Source organism: Mastacembelus armatus, chromosome 8 (assembly GCF_900324485.2).
Source record: "Mastacembelus armatus chromosome 8, fMasArm1.2, whole genome shotgun sequence".
NCBI lineage: Eukaryota > Metazoa > Chordata > Actinopteri > Synbranchiformes > Mastacembelidae > Mastacembelus > Mastacembelus armatus.
The window spans coordinates 14072508-14099866 of record NC_046640.1 but is presented as its reverse complement, the minus strand read 5'-3'; the positions used below and the strand labels follow the sequence as shown (position 1 = coordinate 14099866).

The 27359-nt window shown below is 41.3% G+C and overlaps 1 protein-coding gene across 1 annotated transcript; it reads left to right on the top strand.

Annotated features, from left to right (window-relative positions):
* Positions 1–1177: 1177 nt before the first annotated feature.
* On the top strand, positions 1178–27359 carry arhgap44a (Rho GTPase activating protein 44a). Its single transcript, XM_026325788.1, is given in 22 exon segments — positions 1178–1461; positions 11258–11297; positions 11575–11694; positions 11830–11906; positions 12073–12184; positions 12345–12421; positions 12530–12644; positions 12826–12894; positions 13104–13185; positions 13585–13712; positions 14457–14568; positions 15036–15117; positions 15290–15370; positions 15920–16033; positions 16140–16231; positions 16742–16925; positions 18074–18262; positions 19384–19453; positions 19455–19897; positions 21786–21931; positions 22027–22428; positions 24134–27359. Coding segments are annotated over 22 exon segments (2943 nt in total). The 5' UTR covers positions 1178–1408; the 3' UTR covers positions 24289–27359.

Below are 27359 nucleotides of genomic sequence, written 5' to 3'. Positions count from 1 at the left end.
GACAAAGTCTTAGTGTTAGATTTATCTCTTGACACTAAAGGCACAAGGTAATTATATTCACAGTTTTCACCAGTGTTCATCACCTCACATGTACCTTTGAATAGATTTTTAAGTGGGGCCTTTAATATGTGACTTTTCACCCATTAAAAACAGAGCAATTATTCTTCTCTTATGCTGCTTTGAGAAGTTTCAACATTACTATAGAAATTTCTAATGCAAACGTTGAAAATTTTTTAATGAACTCTGCACAGAATAAAGCAAAAACAAGCACAGATATTTATAATATTTTACTTGGTGCATCATTTGTTTTGGAAGGTATATGAAAACAAATGTAAGGCACGATGCTGCAGCAGATGCTTCTGTCTGCATGCTATAGGCTCAAGATGTTAAATGGTTTATAAGACAAGACTGCTCCCTTCTGGACAGTTCACTTTAAAGCAGCATGAAACCCAAAAATCCATCACAACACAGTCAGAGGTTACAGTGGGATATCATCACTTTTTAAATTACACAAGAGTTAAAGTCATCAAAATAATAATAATCAAACATTGCATATTGAAGACAATCAATTGGTGTCAACATAAAATTATTATATCATATAAAACTTGATTTCATAACTACTTGAATTATTCATATTATAAGTAACACTGAAATTGTGAGCACAATGTTTTGCTTACTAATATTTTCTTTGGAAATTAGTATTAGGCAGTAACACTTGCCAACTGCATTGGCTCATGAAAAGACACTAGATGGAGATGTTAGCCAGTCTGCATCGCAGCAGTAAAGGTATTTAGTGGTCACTTACTACTGACATGTCCTGAAAATTCTCTTTTATCTATTAAATGAAGTTTGATTTAATTATTTCCCATGTGCTGACATAACAACAGAAAACCTTTCATTAAACCCCTGCACACAGTTGTTTCTCTGTAATCAGTGGTGCATCATTTTAGTAATATTACACTCTCAATGTATCCAAGTGTTGGACTAATAAACTGTATATCACACATATAAATGCACAGTACTATAACCTATATGACTGACTCGGCCCTCCAGTAATCGGCGAATAGGTCTGTAGTCTGTTTTCAGGGTCAGCCATGATTTACTACATTTCCCACACTGCATTGCTGCGCAGCCGCTACTTGTCACCGCTATCGCTCTCTGCCTGAGTGCCCGTGGTGAATTGGTCCAGCATCCCTGCGCAGGCAATGGGGCGAATGTAAAGGAAAAAATAAAATTGAAAATATGTAATCGTGGAATAAGTTCTCGGCGTTGGCAGTTTGCGATGAGGGAAGGGAAATATGGCAGATTGGATTTTGTGTTGCGCCGCTGTGGAGCACGGAGCGTTATATTCAGAGAAATAATGCGGAATATTTCCCGTTGTAGGTGTTAACGCAGAAAATAGTACAAGATGAAGAAGCAATTCAATCGGATGCGGCAGCTCGCCAACCAAACGGTGGGAAGGTAAGCTAAACCTTTGCGTGCGCTATTCTCGCCTGGCCAAGTCACAGAACCCAGTACGGTCCAGTATCGTTATGGTCCCAGTTGGATGCGAATCATATCCATGCAACGCATGTTTTCTATTGTATGGTAATAGGTTGAATATATGGAATAGATACAGGTCAGTGTATTTGGACTGATTCAAAGGAAGAAAACACCACCCCAAGCCCAAAACGCCTTTAATGCTCCTATGCGTAATATCTATTGGAAGAGGCTACCGCATAGGCAGCGTGTAGGCGCATTGCCCCAGTACAACCAGCCCACGGAACCACATTAAATATAGACAATCGCAGTATCCCAGACCACATACAGAGACGACCCCTCTTTAAGACAGAGTACCAATCCTGCAGGATAAACATGCAATTGTAAAGTTGCGTTGTGATTAAATTTACCTCCTGTCACCAAACCTGTCAAAAGGTGAACGTGATGCAGACAGATGCGGTGTGGGCTGCGACGTGAGGGTAAATGGAAAAAAAGGCGCAATGTTTTCATTACGCAGTAATGTCAGCTGTGAGGAGGGAAGCACCTCCATAGGCGTGGGTTATCAAGTCCATGAGTTCCTGAAGGTCGTATTCCACATCTGCTCTTTATCTGAAATACCTTTTGCTTGAATAATGTAATTAGATATATCCATTATTCCATGAAGTGCCTTTATCATGGCACTACAGTGCATAAAATCCAGATCCTTTTAACGTGGAGGGGTTTTCCATCCCTAACACTCTTTCATGTCCTGTACTTGCCTTCTGTCTGGGTGGTTCTGAAATTTCCACCCATGCTCAAGAATAGATGTTTTGTGACCTCTTTAAACAAGTCCTGTAGGTTTATTACTCTTCCCCCACCCTGTTCATTCATCTCACATGGAGGCAAGCAGCTTGTCAAGCAGTGCTGGGCCAGAAGGTGTTCTTTGCTCAGCACCAGGGGATTAAAACCAGGAGGTGTGGGTCAACATTATTATTACAAGGCTGTGTGAGTGGCATGCTCTCAGAAGATGGGGGCACACCTTGCAGGCTGTGTTTGTGCTATCGCTGATAGTTCCCCCTTTGGTTCTGCCTGCTTCTTCTAGCTCCATTTGTTTTTCTAATTATTTCTGTATGACTCAGAGTATATGGGGGTGTGATTCTGGAAATGTGTGGGCAATGGGTTGTAGGCCTTCATATGAGCAGAGAAAACAGGTCACCTCTTCCTTGTATGTGCGTGTGTTCTATACAGTCTTATTTGAACGCCTTCCCTACAAGTGCATGGCGGTACTGAGTACTTCTCATATTCTGCTGTTTTCTGAAGCTGTCTATCTAAGAGCAGCAGCAACAGCAGCAGCAATCTGCTGAGGAGGTCTGCCTCTACCACAGAGACATAATGAGCAACAGCATTCTTCCTGAACAGCCCTGGTGCTAATGGCACCTACGGTTCTCAGCCAGGATTGCCACTCTTACACTCTCAAACCAAAGCATTATCAGAAACTCTCAGCTATACATTGTCCATGACTTAGGAGTTCAACAACATTCTGATATGAGGGCAAAAAGTAACACCTCTGACCCTCTAGTGACCTTGAGCAGTGTCAACATTTCTGTCACTTTGGGAGAGATGGAGAGAAAAGAGTATAAAGCTGTACCACCCATACTGGAGAAATGTTTGAGTGTGTTATGATGCGGTGACAGTGCTTAACATCTATGGAATCTTGAATGCTTGTTGCACTTTCTGTGTTTTAGTGCAGGGTCAGCAGGTGGAGTCAGACAGAAGTGTGTTTGTACAGATTAATGAGGCATTTTAATTTATGCACAGACATTCTCATGATGCTACAGTTCTATACTTACATTGTCTTCACTTCAGACACTTCTGCAAGAGGCAGACTGGCACCAGGATTGTAATGATTCTAAACACATCACATGGAGGCAGTGTATAACTTTGCTATGATGATTAAAATGGAGGCAATTTGGATTTCTCTCTTCTGGTTGCTCATATGAGATAAATAGAACGACTCCTGTTAAGCAGTATAAATATTACTTTGCACATACAGGAATACCTCTGGAAATCAGGAAGAAGTCTGTTAATTAATGACTTGAAGTCATTACCATAAACATAACCATAAAGTCATGAACCATGACTTCATGGTTATGTTCTTGTATTCACTGGGGCTGTACATTATGCTGGAGTTACACTGTTGGCTTAACCTTCATAAACCTCACCGATCTATGTGGATCTGTTAATACAGCTGACCCGTCCTCAGTCAGCATGCAGCCGCAGGGGAAGTTGTATGGCTTTGATAACAAGAATGTTTGAGTGGGTACTGGCAGAGTATGTCTAATTATGTCTTCATTAAAAGAAAAGTAAGCTGCTTTACATGGAGACTTTTAATCTACTCCTCTGTTTCTCATATGTTTTATCAAGTCAGAAATACTTTCTGAGTCTTTCTGTGCTGACAGTGTTGGATTAGTCTTTTTACGTGTCTAATGTGATGGAGATTGAAGGTCTTCTTTCAGTGAGGGTTGGCTATCAGGTGTGCTGTGTCAGCATCCTTCTTGCTCTCTTCTGGCTCGGGTAGATCCATGTCATGTGATCTTCAGCCTGACCAATCACCTCTGTGGAGAAAGACTTCATACTGGAGGGTGTGCAGCCATGCATACTCTATAGCTAAAAGAAATATGTGTTATGCATGCACAGTGGGAGACACAACAGCTCGGTGAAATGGGACAAATTAACCCCGAGTGTGTGTCTTTGTTTTTATTTAAGTATGTTTGTTTTGTTAAAACAAAGTTGTTGTTTTTTTGTAGTTCAGTCTTAATTGAGGCCTCAGTAAAAGCTTATTCATATGGCTAGTAAACCTCACATTATTATTTGTACTTATCGATAATTTCTACCTCAAACACAGGGAAGACGCCAGTAGGAAAAAAATTATTTTGGTTCAACCAGTACACACCCTCCATTTCTCTTGACCTATTTCTCTATTCCCAACTCGCAGTCCTATCTAGGTCTAGGACAGCCTGATTAAAAGGTTTCATGATACAAGTAGTATGCCGTGCCATAAATAAGTGCCTTTCATATAAAAGAGAAATAAAACCAGAATTTATTTTTTGTTTTCGGTTTTATATTTCTAAAGGGCACCAGTGTCTGTAGACCTAACCTTATGGCAAACTGACTTTCGGCCTGAGCAATTTTCAATCTCTATATATTTACACCTGTATGACATTCACCAGTGCCACTAGTAAATGGTAATCTGCTTATACCTTTAGGGTAGGCATTAATTCACCACCCTGTGATGCATTTATCAGAAAATGGCAGCCATTCCTGGTTTGGCAGGCAGAAGTTGTAGATGCTTTCTGTTTACCACATTGTCTCAGTCTTCTGTTTCTCTTTCTCCTGACAGTGTGATGCACTAGGTGAATGTGTTATTGATGAGCTTGCATGCTGCCAAAAGTGTCCAAAGAGAGAACTGGGGCACTGAGAGGGAAAAGAAGAGCTCAGGGCAAACCCTGAAACACGTCTGTGCATGATAGTGTACACTGAAGTGAAAATTTTGAGTAGTCCTCATTTACTGTGTTACTAACAAATGGCTAGAAAAGGAAAGCTTATGCACAAATCACAAAATATACTCATCTTGTAAACAAATTGCTGTTATAAGAAACAACCATCTGCCATTCTGTTTTTATATTCCGCCTAGCGCTAGCACATGTGCATCTTTTGGCAAGAATGTTTGCGGGACTCTAACAGAGCATATGGTAGCTGACAGGTAACATGAGATGTTGGAGGCACCCCCTCTTCTCAGTGCAGCTTCTTCTCTTCTTTCTCTCCACCTCCTCCACCTTCATGGGGCATTTGATTCACTGATCTTTTGAATTCACTTTTGTACAGTTTCTGACTGATCACATTGTTTTCTAATCTTGACTCTGAAGTATCTCTGAGCTTGTTAAATAACAAGTTCAGAGAAGCAGCAGTCATCAGCAATCAGAAATGAGTCATTACTGGTGTAATAGAGTGTCTTTAGTTAAAGCAAGATCTACTGATGTAATTTTATTATGCCATTTAGTGGTAGTACCAGAGGTCCATGTTGTAATCCTCCTATAACCCCCATTAGTGCCCCTTGGCGACAGCATACTATAGAGCAGAGTTAGTGATAAAGAGCCTTTGTCAAGAGGCCATTTTGGCCATCAAAAGAGAGATGATGTAATATCAGAGAGAAGCACTGTTTCTTCCATCCCGTGTCACTGATTACCTCAAAAGACTAATTATTTAAAGAGATCTGATACTGGTGGTCCCAGAACTAGTGTAGTACAAGAAAACATACATGTAAAACAATGATATGGCACAAGAACTGTTTTAGGCTGCTTGGTTTTAACAAGCTCTCTTTTCATTTTCCTGGTGCATATTAGGAGAAGCGGTATAGGTAATGCATGGATGGATAGTAGGGTCAATAGATAGGGTTCAGTCACATAACAACTATGTGTCAATGGTATCGGGGTTCACACACACTGATCTGATTTCCTACAGAAAGTGACCCCAGGGCCTGAATGAAATGCATTAGATTAATCAGATGCAACTCAAGCTGCGAGGCATTCTGAGGGATCTGAAGAGAACTTATTAAAATGCTCAAAGATATAAAGATAGTGTGACCCTTGCTTTGGATAAATCATTTCAAATATTAAAGTTGAAGTAAACTATAATTCACTCCTCTTGCTCAAACATTTTATCAGGTTAAATCTATGCATATTAAATATTTTTTTCATGAATACTCTCTGGTGTGGTAGGCATGGCTGTACTTTTCACAAAACATTTATCTAGTCAAACCCAGTGTGGTGTGATGGTAGTGTTGTACAAACATTTGAAAAACAATTATTGATTTTTTCACGTTAGTAAGCACACTGTTTATAAGCATTGAGTGTTTGTGCCTTAGCTACTACCCCTGTTTTCTGTTTTCTTTATCGTAATCAGGTATAAATGAGAGTAGCTGGAGTAGAGTGGCATTGTTGTTAGAAATAACTCAGTTCTCTTAAGGAGACAGGTTACTCCTTATCAACATGCCAACTTCCTTCCATTCAGGAATGCCAATAGATAAAAAAAAACAGGAAGCACTAATACATTAATAATAATACCCGGTTTTGTCCACCTTTCATTGCATCTTATTTTACATGTAAAATATGTCACTTCCTCTTTAATTATAAAAGGTTATTTTACCTGTCCATTTTCTGTATAATAGATGCAAAGTATTATATTTGCTTTGGTTGCCTAGAAACCATCATTTGGTATTGGCTGTTCATTTGGCTTTGCCAACCCACATGTTAAGTATTCAGAAATGGCAGAGAAAAAGAATCGGTGACTGTGCATTTATACATGGGCAGGATGAAAATTGAGCACAGTACTAGTCCTCATTGTCACTGATGCTCTGTACTGAACATTTCATATCAAGTCACAAAACAGTGTGCCTCTTGTGGAGATTATTCACCATGATTAAGGTTATTAGAGATAACTCACTGCTTGTGTTTTCAGTGAAACCCTGCTGAATGCTTCAGGATCTCTCTCTTTTTCTTTCTCTTTCTCTTTCTTTCCCTCTCCCTCTCGTTCACTCGCTCTCTGGGCATGTGTGCGATTTTTGTAAGTGCATGTGTATGCTTGTGTGCATGTGTGCATACACTCTTCTCACAGTTATTCTTGCATACTTAACAGAACTGTGACCTAGTTTGCTGGACAACTACAGTAAGTGGGTTTTTCTGTTTTAAAAACCTTGTGTCCCATCAGCTCTCCACCTTGTCATTTGAGAATCCAAGTGCACAGCATAGGTCTGAATGAATTCAGAGGGCATGTCTTGCAAAAGCACCACTGTGTGTGTCTTTTTGTGTGTGTGTGTGTGTGTGTGTGTTGTCTGTTTGTATGTATGTACTGTATGTGTGTGTATGGCTGATTCTGGGTCTCATGCCAGCGCTCCAGGCCCTGTGGTGCTCTGCTGAGGCCCAGGGCCACCATTCCGCTCCACTACCCTTCCCTAGCAGCACAGGACCTGAGATGCAGCACAGCTCTTCCTGGCCTCAGAGTAAGTGCTTGCATTAGCCTGGCTAGCAGTGTAAGCAAACAAGAGCATGACCATTTTTTTTTGTTCACACAAATCTCAAATGAAGCTATGGACTGAAAGCTTTACAGCAGATAGTTGGCTAGCTACCAAAACAATGTGTTCAAGACTATGGATAGTACTTTATTCACATTTGATTATTTCGCCATGGATTATTCATGCTTTCATACCACTCACAGTGCTGGGGGGGCTGAACACGTGGCCATGCAACATTAACATATCTTAAGCTAGAATAATTTATTATGTAGTACATAATATCATTTGTGTGGAATTTGCAGTCGAACTGGTCAGCTGGGTATTTTGTCCACATTTTACTACCAAACAGTCACTTGGAATGTCAAACATCTCTGGGAAAATATGCACAATAAAATAACTTTTTTTTAATCTGAACAGCTGTAAATACACATGCCCAGATTCAGACCCTTCTTTGTATTACTACTTTGTTAATGTTGCCACCAGAAGGGTAGTGGGAGTTATTGAAAGCTTAGCAGTTGATCTCTCTGTGTTAACACTGTCTCAACCAATTCATCTTCCTCTCCGTCTCCACGGTCATCCGTGTTTGCATTGCACAGATTTGTAGTTTTAGTCAGTGATGAAACAAGTAAAAATTTCTCAGCCTTTGAAATGATTTTGTATCTGTTGGCCTGAAAGCTCGTGATATGTTTAAGCATTTTGACTAGTTAATTCATCTGTATATTTATAGATTTGTGTGCAAGTGTCTGTGCGTGTAAGTGTGTGCCTGTTTGTATTGAGTTATTAGCATCTCCAGGTAAAGGAATGCCTGCGAAGTGGCAGATGGTTGACATAAACGTGGCAAAGTCTTCTTCCCTCTCCATGAGCAAAACGCCCACATGGCTGTCAACTCTCCCATGTGTTTACTTTCCTCCTAATGCTCATTCTGCACACTATTTGCTGAAAGCAATCTCTGTTCTCACCTTCAAAAATCTTCTTCAGGTTATCTTTACTTCTGATTCTACAGGTCCAAGCCATTCCAGTCTTCCAGAGTAAAAATGCTATGCTGTCTCTGTGCGTTCACAGACCAATTATGTGTGATCTTTCCTAAGAGGAAATACCACTGTCTGAAAACAAACAAGCTCAAAGAACAGAACAGTCTATGGCCTTTGAACATAGAATCCCATCAGTTTCATGTCTTGGTCAAAATATCCACATTAATTGTGGTCAGTGAAAGTACTGTACATGTCATTTTCATTCCTTTACTTTCAACCTCAAATGCAGTTAACCGGATGTATTTTATATTTCCTTTAGTCACGACCCTTTAGGATAAACACATACAGAAAGGAGACAAAGAAAGAGTGGCAGTCATATTCTTGAAAAGTTATGATGCCTTAACTTTTCAGTAGAGCTCCTGATGCTGAGAGCCTTACAGTTTATCCATGTGTCTCTGCCAAACATCGCTAACAGAGTCCTGCCTCATCTGTGCTGATTAGCCCCAGAAGGGTCTCTCAGCTGCCAATCTGCTGAGGGGACACCTCGACCAGCCAATCTGAGGCCAGATAGACACAGCTGCATTGCAGAACTCCAGGCTACACACTCAGCATGGAATACATGTGACAGCGTTGCCTGCAGACTTCTTTATAGACCATGGAGTTTTACAGATTTTTAGAGGCTGTTGGTGTGTTGCAGCAAAACCGTGCCAAACCTGCACTGATTGGGTTATTTTTGTCCCCTTTTGTCATGTAACCAGCAATCTGCGATCACACTTATCCTTCAAATCATGCCAGAAATCTCTTGCTTCGCTACCATTCTCTCTCTCTCGCTCTCACTCTCTCTCCCCCTCTGTCTTAGGCATCCACACACATACACATTTCCTGTATTTTCCTCCTAGCTCAGTGGGTAGAGCATTTTTCCAAGAGGCTGGATGTGATTACATCTATTGGTACATGGTTTGACCCAGTTCCCATGGCTCCATGCTCACATCTTGGCAGTAAGACTGGGGATGCTAATAAATGACATCATTAAAGCTCAGCTTTCTGTTGTTGCCAACAATGTATGGAATATCTGTACTGACACACTTCAGGCTATTTCGTATATGCAATTTGACTATAATTTCATTTAAAACATAGAGCAATGCTGTGTATTTGACTGACCTGGTGACAAAGCATACATTAAAATAGTATGTTACTCATGTCTTTTTGTCTGGCTAATGAGTAACAGAGCACAAACCAAGGTCTTTTACATTCTCTTGGTCAATGGAGAGATACATTCACATTTAGCTTTTAAATAAAATGATACAAAAAGGCTATTATTCATGACTGACATTGCCATAGTTAGGGCACAATAGCAGGAAAAGCTTGTACAGACAGGAAAGGGAAGTGTGGAGAGAACGCACGACTGGGTGGTTGCTGGTGGTCTGCAGATCTGATTTTGACCTTTTTTAAGAGGTCATGTACTATCTGCCCAAGCAGTCTCTTATCACCATATACTTGTTTTTTCTGAGCAGGAAGTTGATGTTATCTTCTAATCTGATACAATGCTCCTGATAGATCTTAGCTTGTTGCTTTAGATATGTGCATTATTATGAGTTGTAGGTGTTCAAGTATATTTAGATTTTCTGGAAAGAACCCTATTTGTCATGTAATACGTGTGATCCCAAGAGACAGTTTGCCAGTTTTATATTTTCTGCAGGATTTTTTGAGGAAAAGAGCTTAAATTCATAGAATAGAAGCTGATGCAATATGTTTAGAACATCCAGTGGTTTCCTGTTTTCTCCTCATATGCCTTTGCTCACTGCTGTCCTGTTTAAATCATGCTGGCTTTAGGACACACCACTGAGTTTACGGCATGAATAGTTTGCCAGATAATTAATATGTTGTTGTCATGCATTGTCTAAGATCGGGACTTAGCGAGACAGCAGCAGTGACACACACACCCACGCATACTTTGAATGGACAGGTGCAAGGATGTGTTTCTTCTACTATGGAGCACTACCACATTTATGATGAATTAATCTTCTATTGCAAACTAGACATACCGTACATTTAGATAGTTGTTAGAATCGTGCCTCAAATCACAGTGACAAAATGCAACTAATATGTCAGCATGAACTTGTACAATTTAATGTGAGATGTTTTTTCTTCACACGTTCTTCAGACTATTTCAGCTTTTGCCAATATGTGCCATCAGATAAGGAAAGAAGCATATGAGAGTAACACAAAATGGTTACTTCATTGTCCTGATTTCAATGGCAGTAGGAAGGAACATGTTTTCTGCTCTCATGTGAGAATGCAGGGGCTGCAAGAAGGTTCCAGGTTTGAATCTCATTTGACTCTGAGCCCTTTCTATGTGGAGATTGTATGTTCTCTTACTCTAAATTGCCCATGAGCATGGATGTGAATCTGAGTGATTGTCTGTCTCGCAATCTGTCCAGAGTCAGCTGGATTTGGCTTCAACCCTCTCACAGTCCTGAGAGATGAGCGGCAGATAATGGATGGATGGATGTGAGAGTTATATGAAGCTTGCTACATGACCTCAAAGAGAAAATACAAACAGGGCAGACTGGCTTAAAACAATGGTTTTGTTTTTCCTAACAATATCAGTACACAGAGCTGCATGAAGCTCAATAATTGATAGAGGCATAATAGCAAATTTGAACATGCGTGTTCAGTATTATGTCCACTTTAAATATTGTTAGTATCAGCTAATGTTTATGGATGTCCTAACTGTTTTACACTTTTATCTTTATAGGGCAGAAAAAACAGAGGTCTTAAGTGAGGATCTTCTACAGGTGAGCTGTGTTGTAAGAATGTGCATGTTGTACTATGGTTGTGAGGACATTTTTGCCAGGCCTCATTGATGGACAGCTTGAGGGTTAAGACTTGGTTTTGGGGATTAAAGTTAGAGTTATGTTCAGGTTAAGGTGAGTATAAGGGTTGGGGTTAAGGCTAAGGTTAGGGTAGGAGGTTAGGGAATGCAAAGAGTACATAGCCATACAAAGACCAATGTATATGTGATTCACGTTTTGATCTTGTCAAGTGGTTTCTGATGGGTCTTTGTTCTACAAGGTGGAGAAGCGTCTGGATCTAGTCAAGCAGGTGACACACAGCACTCACAAAAAGCTAGCTGCCTGCCTGCAGGGCCAGCAGGGGACTGATGTGGAGAAGAGATCTGTCAAGTCACCTTCTGTGAGTACCTGCATCCCTCATTCCTTCAGACAGCTCCGATAGGATGTGGTGTAATGATGCAGCATAACATTATTCATAATACCTTGCAGTTCTATCATGAGCTTTAGTCACATTATTATTTATCTCTCGTATCAGAAAAAACTACCACTCACAATCCTGGCACAGTGTATGGTAGAAGGGGCTGCAGTGCTGGGAGATGACTCTCTCCTGGGGTAAGTCACTGTAGTTTCTGGTAACAAGCCTGTGCTCACATACATAAACTAACAGCAAGTCTTTAATCATTGATTTGCCTATTGAATTCTCCTTTGTCCTCATTACCCTTGTCTTCACTGTAATTGTATTTGATTGTCTGTGACGCTGTGCTGTCACCAAAAACAGGAAGATGCTGAAACTGTGTGGGGAGACAGAGGAGAAGTTGGCCCAGGAGCTCATCCAGTTTGAGTTCCAGATAGAGAGAGATGTGGTGGAACCTCTCTATGTGCTTGCCGAGGTGACCCAATACTGCTATTACTTGATGCACCAATTTCTAGCACCTTTATGACATGAGCCACATTTTATTTTTTAACAGAAGCTGAATATATTCATTTACATAAAGGTGTTGCACTTTAATTCTCTGAGGAGACTCATCCTCCATTTAATGTTTTTTGTAGGTGGATATTCCCAACATACAGAAGCAGAGGAAGCACTTAGCTAAGCTTGTATTGGACATGGACTCCGCTCGGACAAGGTGAAGGATGCCCACACATAATTCGCTACAACTTGCTCTTGCTCATTTATTTTTAATATGTATAGAAAGCATGATATAGCCAATGCATTAGACCTTTTTTGTCCATAGATATCAACAGTCATCCAAGTCATCCAGCCACCCGAGCACTCTGCAGCCTGGTGCAAAATCTGAATCCCTGAGAGAGGAGATGGAGGAGGCAGCCAATCGGATGGAGATATGTAGGGTGAGCAGCCAATCACCACCACTAATGTTTTATTCTTTCCTCCAGCTCTTTAGCTCTCCATCTGACTTTCTGCACATTTCAGACACAATTGGACCCCATTGCAAGGATGAAATACAGCTGCATTTAGAACTTTCTTGAGGTTGTTTTATAAAATATGGTTGTTTTCTACTTTCTGTTTCAGGATCAGTTATCAGCAGATATGTATAATTTTGTGGCCAAAGAAATAGACTATGCAAATTACTTCCAGACAGTAAGTATATTATGTCATTAAACTTGTGATCCCAATGGGAAAATACTGAATTTCTGCACAATATCTAAAAAAGTTTTTTTTCTCATATTTTCACAGATTGCAGTTAATATTGCAGATGATTTAACAGTATATCTTTTATTGTGCTGTATGATACACTCTTGTCACAGATTCTTTATTATAATCTGTTCCTCCGCTGTCCCCTCCCATAGCTGATAGAAACACAAGCAGAATATCACAGGAAGTCATTAGAGATTCTTCACAGTGTCCTGCCCCAGATTAAAGCTCACCAAGGTGAGTCATGCACTATGCCTGTGTAAAGTTCTAATCCATTTCTGTACCCGACACAATAATAAATTGTACAGTAATGGAATTAATAGCCCTGACATGTCACATAACAGTCTCATTAAAGTATAATTATCTACCATCATATTTAAGCTATGGCTAGTTTACAAGTGTTAAACTAAACAGATGCCATAACATCTCATTTTCCTACAGTAATTTCCACCAGAAGATATGGCAGCAGTGAAACATTGAAAAATACAATCTCAAACAGGTTTAACTAATGAATGTATAGTCAATAAATGTTCTCACAAATAGTGTTTCTAAATTTTAAATACAGTCACTAGTGTTAAGTTGTTCAGGAGGAAATGCAGTTATTGTGTATTTCAAGCTGCTGTTTTTATGTTGCAGAGGCATGGGTGGAGAAGCCATCATTTGGCAAGTCTCTGGAGGAACACCTGAATATTAGTGGGAGAGAGATTGCCTTCCCCATTGAAGCCTGTGTCACTATGCTTTTAGAGTGTGGCATGCAAGAGGAGGTAGAGGAAACACTCACACACATAGATACACAAATGACATATGCATATTTTTGTTGCATTTTTGTTACAGAGTCTATACCACGACACACACCTGATTCCTTGCACTTAAACCTTTTTGTTTAATTTGATAATCTGCAAGCAATGACTCTCACAAGCAGCTATGTCTATAGACATACTGTATGTTTTTCAGATAATAGACTAAAACATCCATCCATCCATCTTCTATACCCGCTTTTCCTGGTTCAGGGTCACGGGGATCTGCTGGAGCCTATCCCAGCTCTCTCTCGGGTGGAAGGCAGGGGTACACCCTGGACAGGTCACCAGTCTGTCGCAGGGCCACATATAGACACACAAAGACAGACAACCTCACACACTCACACTCACTCCTACGGGCAATTTTAGAGTCACCAATCAACCTAACATGCATGTTTTTGGACTGTGGGAGGAAACCAGAGTACCCGGAGTAAACCCACACAAGCACAGGGAGAACATGCAAACTCCACACAGAAAGGCCGGGATGCGAACCCACGACCTTCTTGCTGTGAGGCAACAGTGCTAACCACTCAGCCACCATGCTGCCCTTAGACTAAAACATCTAAAACCAATTGCATGTTTCTGTGTTATATATTTTATTTTCATACCAAGTGCACACCAACAGAGGCTACTGCCTTTGAGTTTTTATGCACAGGTTATATTAGAGTGGATAATTACATTATTATGTTTTTTTCTGTGTGTGGGGTGCAGGGCCTATTCAGAGTGGCTCCGTCAGCCTCCAAGCTGAAGAAGCTGAAAGCCTCACTAGACTGTGGAGTTCTGGACGTGCAAGAGTACTCCTCCGATCCGCACGCCATCGCAGGTGACCTACACCCACACAAATGCCTTGCTCAAGGCCCATTTCCATAACAACACCCCCTACATGCTGACATTGTAAGTCAGGAAAACAACAATAACATATCTCTTTTACTCCTAGTCTGTAACATTTTCTTATAATGTGGTAAGACAGTAGAAGTTTTTACATTGATTCTGGACCTGATGGTGGAAAATGCGATTCTTCCAGCAAACATAACAGTTACTATGCAGTCATCATCAGCCCTGCCCTGAGTGCTGCTTTCCTGAGAGCTTTCTGTTCAGATATTGCTGTCCATTTCACACATTAGCATGAAATCTATGTTGAGCAATCTGAATCTGACAGCTGCAATGGCAGCAAGGGGAGTGGAGATATGGGGCATGGACTCACCACTATTTTGAAGAGAGAAAACAGCCCTCCACTTCCTGCAAGAAGCTGACCAGTTTTTACCCTGTTTTTTTTTTTTTCACCCACAGGGGCTCTGAAATCATACCTCCGTGAGCTCCCTGAGCCATTGATGACCACGGAACTTTATGACGAATGGATTCAGGCCTCTAAGTAAGTTGCTGTTTAGTATTAAAAAATCATTTCTTGACTCTTGCCATTAGCCATAATACAAAAAACTGAAGTTTTCTAAACAGTGTGTTTTAACTGCCAAAATGAAAAATGGTGACATCTATTAGAAAGTGGAGCAGCCATAAACCATAAGGATTTTTTTTAATTTACCCAGCATTCAAGATATGGACAAGAGACTACAAGCATTAATGGCAGCATGTGAAAAACTCCCCACAGACAACTTGAACAATTTCAGGTCAGTTACCTTCCATGATTTATTTGTTCATTTGTATAGTCCCATGTTGCCATACAACTATAAAAAGCCAGCAGAGTAATGTATGACCCCATGCTGCTTCGGTCTAAAGTGCTAAATGGGCAGTGTAGAAAGTTACACCAGCAGTAGGTTGGAAATGCAGATCATATTGAGATATCGCCACCTGCAGGCAAATAAATGAGCTGTTTTTTGCAATATTGATTCCTGTGATAGCCACGGCTAACAACTTTTACACCTGTGACAATTGTTGTCTGCGGGTGGCAAGCTTTAAAAGTGTAGCAGCTACTAATTTCTTGACATAGAGGAAACAACATCAAAATGTCTGCATCTGCAGGTTTAGGTCCCTGCTGCTGTTCCTTTCCTGTACAGTAGGTGGCAAAGATCCAGATGTTTCGATCTGTGACTATCTACTTGAGGAGCTCCACCTTGTGGAGTATCAGCAACATGCTAAATGTGAATTCGAACATTTTTTGAGTCTAAACTATTTTAAGAGTTTAAGATACAGTGTTTTTTTTTTTTTTAAATCTACAGATATTTAGTTAAATTCTTAGCCAAGCTGAGTGAGTATCAAGATGTAAACAAGATGACCGCTGGCAACATGGCAATTGTCCTTGGACCCAACTTGCTCTGGACACACACTGAACCGTATGTATTTGTAACACAACTTTACATTTGCATGTGTGAAATTATTTTTCCCAAAACGTATCACATAATGTTGATGTCTCAGCTCGTTTATTCCTCCTCTTTTCAGCAACATGACAGAGATGATGACCACTGTGTCCTTACAGATTGTTGGCATCATTGAACCCATCATCCAGCATGCAGACTGGTTCTTCCCTGGCGGTGGGGATCACTGTCTATGTATCGAGATTTGTAGTAGGGCTGAACACTGTAGTTTTGATTCATCTTCCACTACTGTAAATGATTTACTTTAAAGAAATATAAAAATGTGGATTATAAAAAACAATTCAGTCCAAAGAAATGCATCAAAACATTTGCTAAGGTGCTGTTTGACTTTTATGTATTTATTTTAATTATTTGATTTAATTTGATTTGACACTTGTGTGATATTGTCAGCATGAGAAGATTTATGGTTACTGTGATTTTTTCCTACAGTAACGTAGGGCTGCAGTTCATGTTGTTTCAACAATGTCTTACGTTTCTAGCAAATAGGATTTCATCACCTTTTACCTCCAAATCTTAAAACTATGAGATTATAATATTCTGGAGTAATTATGTGTACTCAAAACATGCACACACACACACATATGCACAAACACACTCTTTCATATACAGTATACTAGTGTAACTACAACATATTTTATGCTGATGGTGTGTCTGCTCCCCCCTCAGAGATTGAATTCAATTTGACAGGAAGCTATGGCAGCCCGATCCACACCAACCATAACTCCAACTACAGCTCAATGCCCTCACCAGACATGGACCAATCTGATCGCAAGCAACAGCACGACCAAAGCCGACGCCCACTGAGCGTCGCCACCGACAATATGATGCTGGAGTTTTACAAGAAGGATGGGTATGATGCCAAGTGCGTCCTTCTGTTGCCCATCTCTCCCTTTTTCTCTCTCTCGTTCTCTCTCTCTGTCTCTGTTGCTTTCTTTCCACCCACATCTTTTCTCAGGCATCTGATATTAAATTCTCATATTTAAGGAAGGCGATACTTGCACTTTAAAAATCCATTACCGTGGTGGAATATTCATACATCCAGTAATCTAAAGATTTTGCTTGAGTGAATCAAAAGCCCTCACAAGCTTCACTTCACCTCATCCTCACCTCTGTGGAAAGAATCTTACCAAGTCTCACCTGTCAATAATCCCAGAACACACAATTATATCCCCTATCATCAGTATTCATCAGGAGATGGGGAGGCTGAATTCTAGTCTGATATGAGCACATTAGGCTGAACTGCCATGAGCGACGTTGTCACTATGGCAACGGGTCTCTTATGGAGGCCTGCTGGTTACCTCTTTTTTTTCTAAGGAGAGATTGCTCCAGCACTCTCTTCCCATCCTCCCACACCCAGCTCCTCCATTAAAGTCTGGCTAGCACGTCACCTGGCCTGAGTCATCCATTCAGCTGGTGGAAAATCACTGGGAGAATTAGAGTTGGTACCTTCTCCAAAATACCCTCATCAAATTAAAGAAAAGTCTTTGATATTATAGGCATTAATTTTAAAATATACATCAATATGTGACTAGCAGTACGGGGTGAGAAAAAATAGACTTAAGCCATTTAGAGTAATGAGCAATTTAGAAAATCGCATCTGTGTCTTTTTATGTTTCTAAGGCCAAACGGGTTTAATTTGAAACAAATCCTTTAATTGGTGCTCAGTAGATAAGTGCCAGCTGGATACATAGCCTAACATCCTCTCAGGTCTAAAACATCTCTTCTTCTCCTCCCTGCCCCTGCAAATCTCCTCTCTCTATCGTATACAGTATGTCTTAAGTGACAAGTGAGTAGTTTAAGTCTGCTGTTGTAAACCATGTGTGCCTTACTTCTGACCTCATATTTTGCCTTTTGCCTTTTCCCCTACTAACGCAGCATTAGGAAGATACAAAGGTACCGTGTCATGACTATATCCCACTTCTTTCCATACTATCCCCACTCACCTTGTAGTGCTTTTCGTATCATCATATATGACCCTGTGTTTGTGTTTGTCTCCAGCATGGGTGTCCGAGTCATGGATACATCCTGGGTGTCTCGTAAGGGTTCATCCACGCTGGCACGCAAAGCCTCCTCCACCCCTCCAGGCATGCAAGGGCCTGGCTCTCCTGCAGACACACTCATACCCGAGCAGCCTGGAGAGTTTGCCACCTCCCCATCCGCTACACCACCGCCTGGAGAAAGGCTTTGGTAAGTCACTATGGAGATGTCCCTCTCTTTCCCATGCATCAACTCCTTTTCATTTTTTTTTACTGTCATCGCTATCATTATTGGTCTGATTAAGATCCTTGGCTTTGTTGACCATTGCAACATCATGTTGTTTTTACTGCATCACTGTCAGCACCTTCATTTCTCATCCTGGTATTATTATGATTTTTCACTCTCTGCATTTATTCACTTCTCCCCATGTTTGTCAGGTTGAAATGACTGTGGGTTATATTTTTAAAATGATGTTAACAGTTCTTGACTGAAACTCTGGAGGGTTTTAGTCCAAATACTGTATGGAAGTTTTGTTTCTGTACGTTGCACTAAGCTTCGATTTGCAAGTCCTTCTTAGCATGTCAATATTTCCAATATCCCATTGTTGTGGCTTGGCTTTCTCAGCTTTGGTCGTAAATCCTTTTCTGTTGACACTCTGATTTCATCATTTTTGGTATGATTATCATAGTTAAACACATGAATAATCACCTCATGGTCGCTGGCTCTGCCTGTGTGGCAGACAAGAGATAATATGGCTTCTGGCTTGGCTGGCTTTCCCCTCATTTTCTGTGGCTCTTTCAAGCCGATGAAAGGGTTTTGTGTCTGTTTCACACTGCCCTGGGCTGACTGCAGGACCTGCAATGCAACTAAGCCATATAGAAGCAGGGCAGATAGGATATCCATGTGCAGCAGTGAAGTGATACTTACTATCAGCTCAGCTTGATGATGCTGAAAGCTGCAGACCAGCACTTTGGCTCCACAGATGGATCCTCACAGCTCCATGCAGTGTGCAGACACAAGGTGATCACAGAGGGAGTCCTAAACACAATATTCTTTTCCTTTGGCAAAAAAGTTTCTTTTCCTTTGCTGGTTTTTTTTTGTGCTTGTCTTTGTATTTGCACTAAGCTGACTGTGTGCTAAGCTTGGTGCCCACTACCCACCCTTAAATGCAATTTCTTTCTTTTTTTTTTCTGCTGTTTTTGGCTATGGGCCAGCTAACACACTAACACGCTAATCATCAAAGCAGCTTATCCTATATCGCTCCAATGCGTCTCCCTGTTCAGTCACTGGAGCTGTTTCTTTTGTGCTGTCTATTCTCTTAATATCTACAGCTCAGACAACGTGTCGCCCAATCGGCCGGACACCTCTCATGCCCACCCACCCCAAGGGGAGGACCGGCCACCCCCCCCCTTACCCCACCTCCTCGTGCCACACTCTACCCCACCACTTCTATCCCAAACCCCCACCCTGTGCTCGCCCTGTGGCACCAGGTCCAGAGTCCCAGCCCCCTGGCTCACCCCCACCCCCAATACGCTGGTCTGGCTTCACTCCCCCTGCCCCGCCCCCTTCCTCCTCTTCTTCCTCCTCCTCCTCGTCACTTGACATCAATTCGAACCCCAAACCCAGCTGTCTGCACTTCCCCAAGCACAGCCCACCTGGTGATATGTCGCATGCCCCCCCACCAGACACTAATGCTTCACCACTCTACGTCAAAACTCCCTTGGTACTAACCCGCCACGACCAGTCCCTTGGCAACCCCCCTAGCCTCCCTTCGTCCGCGCCCCCACCCCCGCCGTGGGCTGCCTGTCCATGTGCCCGAGAGAGAGGACCCCCCAGGCTGACTAGGTAAATACAACACACCCATGGCCACTATGGAGGCATCACAGAGTGGCTGTATCTCTCCTCTCCTCTAGCTCGCTGGCTTATATTTTTTGTTTGCTGTTTTTTTTTCTCCCCTTCAAATTACATACCTCAGATTCTGTAACATTCAGGTTGTCCGGGGATGCCTCTCATGGGGGTTGCCTAGCAACTAAGGATGTTACTGGCTTATATAGCGCTCGGTTTGATGCTAGTGTTGCGTAGACAATAAATACATGGGTAATGCTGCATATCAAATAGCATATGAATGTATTTATTCTACACTTTGTACAATTGCAAATAAACAGCAGAAGGAAAAAATTTTTATTAAGTAACTAAATGTCCATAATGTCCCGGATGCTGCATATTAGAATTCTGTTGCACAGCACAAGCATCGGTCAGCTACACCCAAAATGCTGAGTTTGTATAGAGTGTCTGTGGCAATTTCATGACTCATAAATCTTTGCTGTTACAACTACACAGGACAGCGTGAATCATTACAGCAAATCTTTGTCAGCAGTCAGAACAACCTCATTTGATAAGGCTCCTTCTTGTAATTTGGTAACTCAGTGATTTTCCATTTAGATGATTTATCTGCTGGACATGCACAGCTGAAAGAGACTGCAGCTGATTGCAGTTAATTAGATGTCACATAGCCCTAAATGGGACAACTATACTCCAATATGGGTGCTCTTTGTGGGTGTGACTTCATATGAGTTACTGTATGTCTTACATTTGTAACTAGACTAGAGTGTATTAATCAGTATATCATAATTTTAGACATTAATTACAGATATACATGCATCAATGAGAAGAGAATCCAGAAGGTAAAAATAGTCACTTAAACATCAAGAGTTAATGCCAAGCTTGGTAAATATATTTAAGAGTTTTGGTACATACACACAAGATCAGATAATCAAAATAGATCATAATTAATCATGTTTATTGTCAGTTTAGTTAGAAAAGCAAAGCATGCTACTTCTGCTGGAAAGAATTTGTTGAGGTGAGTGGCTTCAGTCAGGAATCCATGCTGAAATTTAAATCTTATCTTGCGAGTCCCAGCTGAGCTGTAACAGAGCTTTTCAACATCATAAAATACTTTGGTTCAGCTCACTGATCTCCTCTGTGTCTGCAGGGAGGGAAGGAAATTGAAGTTTTGACCTTTTATAATTCAGAATACGACACAGCTGATGTGAAAAATCTAGCTAGTTAACTGGTGTTCTGAAAAACATACACTTGGGTGCTTTTTTATTCTGTTAAAACTGATTTTTTGATTGTTATAATTCACTTCTCATTTTTATTTCCATCTGGTTATAGTAATGGCGGCAATGGTTTAAAAATGTTCTTCAGGTTTGTGAGGCAGAATCTGGTTGACAATCCCATCTAATTTCATTTTTTTTCCAGTAGAAACATACTGTACATATTGACGTTGCCAATCACCCGTGGATCAAACATTTTTAACAGTGAAGAAGACAACATCTTCACAAAGGAAACATTAAATGCTCTGTAACATTTGATGTACTGTAGTTTGGATATGCAGATAGATGTGCACCTTTAGGAACCTCTGTGAACGATTTGTGTCTACAACTGTTAAATAACAGGCCTTTAAAATGGAGTGACACTATTGAATGCAGGAGAGCCGACTTGTTTCCCTTGATGCAGTCTTGGTTGACATCATTTTATTTGTCAGAAAACACTGGTAATGTTGGTACCAACCCAGTTAAAAGCTGAAACATTTATAAGTGATGACAGTGGTGGCGGTGATGGTGGCACTGAGACAATGTGCGTGAGATGTAGCGAGATGTTCAGAATACATATTTGTTCACAAATAAACTGTCTAATACTATTTGCACACTAATGTCTGCCTGTTTTTCAGCTCACTGAAGAGTAAAGAGCTCTCCCCTGTAATTGGACACAAAGCCATCCAGGTGGCAGGTCCAACAGTCCCCTCCAGCAGCAGTCCTCAGAGCAGCAGCCAGTCCCCCCACTCCACAGAGCACAGTCCACACACTCTGCGCAAAGGTCAGCACCTCTCTCAGTCTGAGTTGTTTTTCTTCAGTTTAAGAAGTTGTGTTTGCATTTTTAATATTCTGTTCTGTGTAAATGTGTGATTCTAGGATCCAAGAAGTTGGCCCCTGTGCCTCCCAAGGTCCCTTACGGCCAGTCTGGCGGGATGTCCGACCAGTCCACAGGTCAGCCGTCACCGGTCAGCCTGTCACCCACACCTCCTAGCACCCCCTCCCCTTATGGACTGGCCTGCCCTCCAGGGCAAGTGCCCCCATCTTCCCCAGGGCAGACCCCACTGGGGGCGCCTCACTCCCTTTCGTCCCCGCCCTCTCTGACTGGAACACTCACCAAGTCTCGGCCCACCCCTAAACCCAGGCAGAGACCCAGCCTGCCCCCTCCTCAGCCACCCACAGCCCCAATGGGGCTCACTGGCCCATCCACGGCCCCAGTTCCCCAGCCCCTGGAGCAGGGCCTCCTGGATGGACTGTCTCCCGGGGAGAGCATGTCTACAGGTAAACATCAGCCCTTGGCAACAACACCCCCGCCACCACAGGTGGGGCTGCAGCGGCCCTCTCTCAGACTTGCTGTGGCTCTGTCCAATGGAGACGGTGGACGAGTGTAGGACTCTGTAGGACTTATTACTGTAGATATAGATGATACCTGTCCCCTTTATTGACTGTCCCCAAATGAATGTGTGAATGAATAAAAGTTGCCTTTTAGACACAGATGCCTGAGAATGACACATATAAAAATTGTAGTGAGCAAATCTCCTGACCTATGTATTCACATTGCTTGTGTTATGTGATGATGTTTCTGGGTAATGTGTGGAAACATCAGAGAAGCATAGCTCGTCCTGCTTGTATCGAAGTTGCCATTAGATTCATCATGTGCTCTCTGTTTATCTGTGTTACCCAGACCCTCACTCGGCAGAGGTAGGTCAGAGGCTTACACAGTTCACATCAGTCCAGTCTCTCTTACTGCGTAGCAGGTGTGGAAACCTAGCCAGACAATGATGTTCTGATAATGAGGTGTTCTGTCAATATATACCAATCATTCTGTCACTTTGTTATATTTATCATTCTCTTGTTCCCCCTGCTACTATTGTGTACTTTGCAGCTGTGTGAGGCCAGGGATTCAGTGTGGGCTAAGTGTGAGGGGGACATTTAGGGTAAGCCAGACCGCCCCCACCCCATGCGCTCCATCTCACTGCCTGGCCTCATGCTGTGGCTGACTCTGGGGTCTCCTGCAGCCTGCCTCAAACATACCTACTCTTAATCAGAAAAGTTTCCCTATTCCCTGTTAGCAGGTTGAATATTATTACTGTGCATGGTGTTGTGGTTCAACCAATAAAGCATGGCTTAAGGACTTCCCAGAGTGCACCACACTGCACTCATATTGCAGACGCCGTCACTTACAGAGGTTCATCTTAAAGCCCCTCCTTTCGTCCCCATTCCCAGCCGTTTGCCAGCAGACATCCCCCCTCTAAAGTCCCTGCCACCAGTATCAGGGGCCACAGGTAAACCCCCAGTCCCCCTTTGGCAAGTTCATCGCTTTTTATAACCTCTGCTCCCTCTTAATACACTGCCACGCTCCATCTCATTCCTACACAGGAGTAGTCATCAGTCTCTGCCTGGACCGGCTGCTTTAAGTAAATGCAGCAGCACTTTAGTCTAAATCTATATTTAGAGCAACTATCCAGTGCTCATGAGATTTCCATTGTTACTTTAAGCCCACTTGGTGTCTTGGTTCCATTTTCCCCAGAGTTCCACAAACACATCTTGTTGCCTTTGTGTTGGTTTATCTGGCCAGTGTTGTAAACGTGTACAGTAATGTGTCATTGTGCTGTCCTTTTGACCTGTTATTGTATTTTATATGACAAAATATCTGTTGTTGTCTCAAAAGACACGCAAAGCTGTGACATTTCACACTAGTCGCTACCAAGTTTGTTTAGGTGTGGCTAGAAACACACTGAAAAGATCCCTGTGTAGAATGTGAAGCACATTTAACCTACTGATTCCTTCAATCAGGGCAAACGTCATGCCACTTAACGTGAGTTCAGACGTAAAAAGATTAATATTATTTCTGCTCTCTTCCGTTTTTACACCTCATTATCATCACCTCATTCATATGCCCTCTTCTCCTCCTCTTCTTGCTCATCATCACCATTTCCACCATTCTGCTCATCATACTCACCTTTCCCACCATGCTCACCATTAGATATCTTCAATTATGAAATCCCCTCCATCAATGTCAATCTGGACAGCCTCATCGATGAGTTCAGCGGTGCCCCCTGCAGGAGGTCCCTGGCAGTGACAGATTCTCCAGAGGGGGATGCTGTGCCTGAGGAGGAGCCCCAGAGCACCACTCTATGACCTATGAGGCATCACAGCTTACCAGCACCCCTATGGCTGTACATACTCTTAACTGTCGCCGCCAAGGCCTGATGGAAACCAATTGGCCTCACCAATGCCCACCTGAAACCAGAACTCAAACCCACCCTCACATCTGCTACAGGCTGCAAAGAAAGTCATCTCTTAAAATTGCTCGCTAATACATAAACGTGACTACAAAAAAAAAAAAAAAACACCAAAATGCCGTAGTGGAGGAACAGTTGCCTTTAGGAAGAAGATAGACTAGTATTACATTAAAAGACTTTTTTTTTTTTTGCTTTGCTTTGCTTTGTTTGATGCAGTGGTCTGTATTTCTTGTGCGTTTTTTAATTTCATTTTGCCTTACTAGAACATGCAATCAAATTGCAATATGATATTCACAACTTGTGCAACTTTTGGTTAGGGAAACTCAGAGCCTGACATAGGAGCAAAGCCCATCCTCAGGGTGAAACAGGGAGGCAAAGTGGGAGAGTAGACTGGTTATATTGCTCACAGGGTATTCAAGCTTTGTGCACATTAGGAAAATGCTGAACCCTAGAGGCAGGTTCTGCATGTGAGACAAAATACTTAATGAAGTTTTATTTTCATAGTCACACCCATTTATGATTTCCCCTCTTCTATCACATATTACCACTGTAGTTATTTACCTGACCTTATCTACATACAGGTAAAACTCACCTTAACTCACCTTATACCAGCACAGTAAGAGAAGAATGTTATTGTAAATTCACATTTTTGAACTTGCATCTGTTATTCAGTTCTGAAGAAAGCACCATTATATGTTTGCATGACAAGTCTATATGACTGAACTGCTTCAGGTCAAGGGCCTCGGAATGGTGGTGTTTTATTTTGTGTGAGTGTTTTTATTGTTGTTGTCCTTGGAGAGTAAATTTAGGTCACCCATGTGCTGTTACCATTTATTGATAATGGCTGGATGACTACACTGCCTTTAGGTTCAAATGATTCTCTCCATTTACTTTGTTTCAAGTGCTTCAGGTTCAGTGACCTTTGACCCCTAATGTAAATAAAAAAAAATCTGTATATAAATTGATGTATATAAATCTGAGAGGAAAAGTATATGTAAAATGCATATCTTGAATATATATAATAATTATTATATATGTGCTGATATTTAACATGTGTAGAAAATTTAATGATTAATAATTAGATGTTATTTTTGTCCCTGCACACAATGAACAGGTTTACTGTAGATTCATGATGTTTCACTTAAACACCAGGTAATAATGATGCTGCAGCAGAAACACAGAATGTTATTTCTGCTAGAAATCAAATGTGGGCTTTCTAATTCTGTCTCCAGAGCATTGATTTCAGACATGCTAGAGCACTGATGAATTGCACACCAACGCGCTGTTTTCTTTCTTCTTTTTTTTTAAATCAGTTATTTAATAGATTCCCATGTAGATACTTAGAAGATTTTACACCTGTGTGGACCATTTAATTAATAATCATTAGGATAAATGCAGTCCTAAGCCTACGCTGTCAGCTTCACAATAGCAAAAGCTTGTTCAGTGAGAAAAGCTGATGCATAATCAAATTTGGCTCACCTGCTGTATCATTCCTAAATCAGAAAACATTTGCATCCTTTCTTGGCAGCCAGTTCATTAGAGATGTTTTAAATTAATAAGATAACAGAGGCTGCAGTGTCACTTTTTTTTTAATTACATACAAAATGACTTAGGACAATAATTTTGTCAATTAAAGTGCAATTACAGTGTTTACTGATACACCTCAGTCCAAAAGGTGGTCAAAGTCACCCTTCCCAAACCTACAGAAAGAAAGCCATTTTATTGCAAAGATATTTTTTTTGTTTTGTTTTGTTTTTTGTGTGTGAGTTTACTGCTGACAAAATGGATTCTAGATTAACCTCTCTCCAAAAGTGATCTATGGTATGCTTCGGTGTGTGTTCTCAATGGACTATATTTATGAAGATTTTGGTGATGTTGATAATTATATTGATAGTTGTGGTGATTATATGGCAACAATTGCAAGTGCCCTCACACTGGTTGTTATTTTGGAACTATAGGCATAATTAATGTGTACTAGAGGTTTTATTTTCTGTGCTGGATCCATATATTTATACGGGGAGGCAGGGGTATCTCTGAATGTGATTCACTCAGATTTCAAACAGTAGGCTACCTGCTACTTGCTACCTGCTACCTGCTACCTTTTTTTAGTAACTGATGGGGCGAAAGTTTGTATTTGGATGAAGGCTAGCTAGGGCCTGTTGGCATGTATTATTAACAGTGCAGGGCAGTATTGCTGTAATGCTTTTGTGCACCATAACTGGAACTTACATCCACCTAAAAGCATGCATTCATAGTCATTATATTGGTGTGATTATGCTGCTGAGAAAAAACACAAACATCTATGCCCTGCACCAAAACACTAATTATAATTTCATCACACATCCAATTTCAGCCAGTAAATGAACTTTACAGAAATGTTCAAGTGCATAGTCATATAGTCATATGAGCCACCCTTCACACTAAATGGTACACTGTTACATAGTTTATCAAGCATTTTAACTTAACTACTGTAGGGCTGTAGATCGTCATTCGCCTCACCACCAAGTATACTGGTCTAAAGTACAGCTCAATTTGTTTACATTTTGTGGTGGGGATTTTAAATGAGAAAAAACAAAAATCTGAAAACGTGTCATGCATGCGCTTAGATAGTCTTTTGATAATCCATGTTTTGTGTCAATCACTGTCTTTTTAGGGAATGTAAGAAGGGGAATGAATAAAGGTAGTGATGGACTCTAGAGGATGTGGATCACAGTAAATGGTCCTTTGTGGGTTTTTGAGCAATACAATAGAGGAGTCGATGTTGCCTGTGGATGTACTGCCTCCTTCTGCTTTCACTACTCGTGTACAAACAAAACCTGCCGCTCGTCAAGCCCATCATGCCCTCCCCTTCCTCCTCTGCTTAGCATATCAAGTGGAACACAGTGTGTACTGTGAAGCCTACCTGCAATCCTTATCAGAATGTCAGAAATAAATATATATATATTAAACTCTACATTTTTAATAATC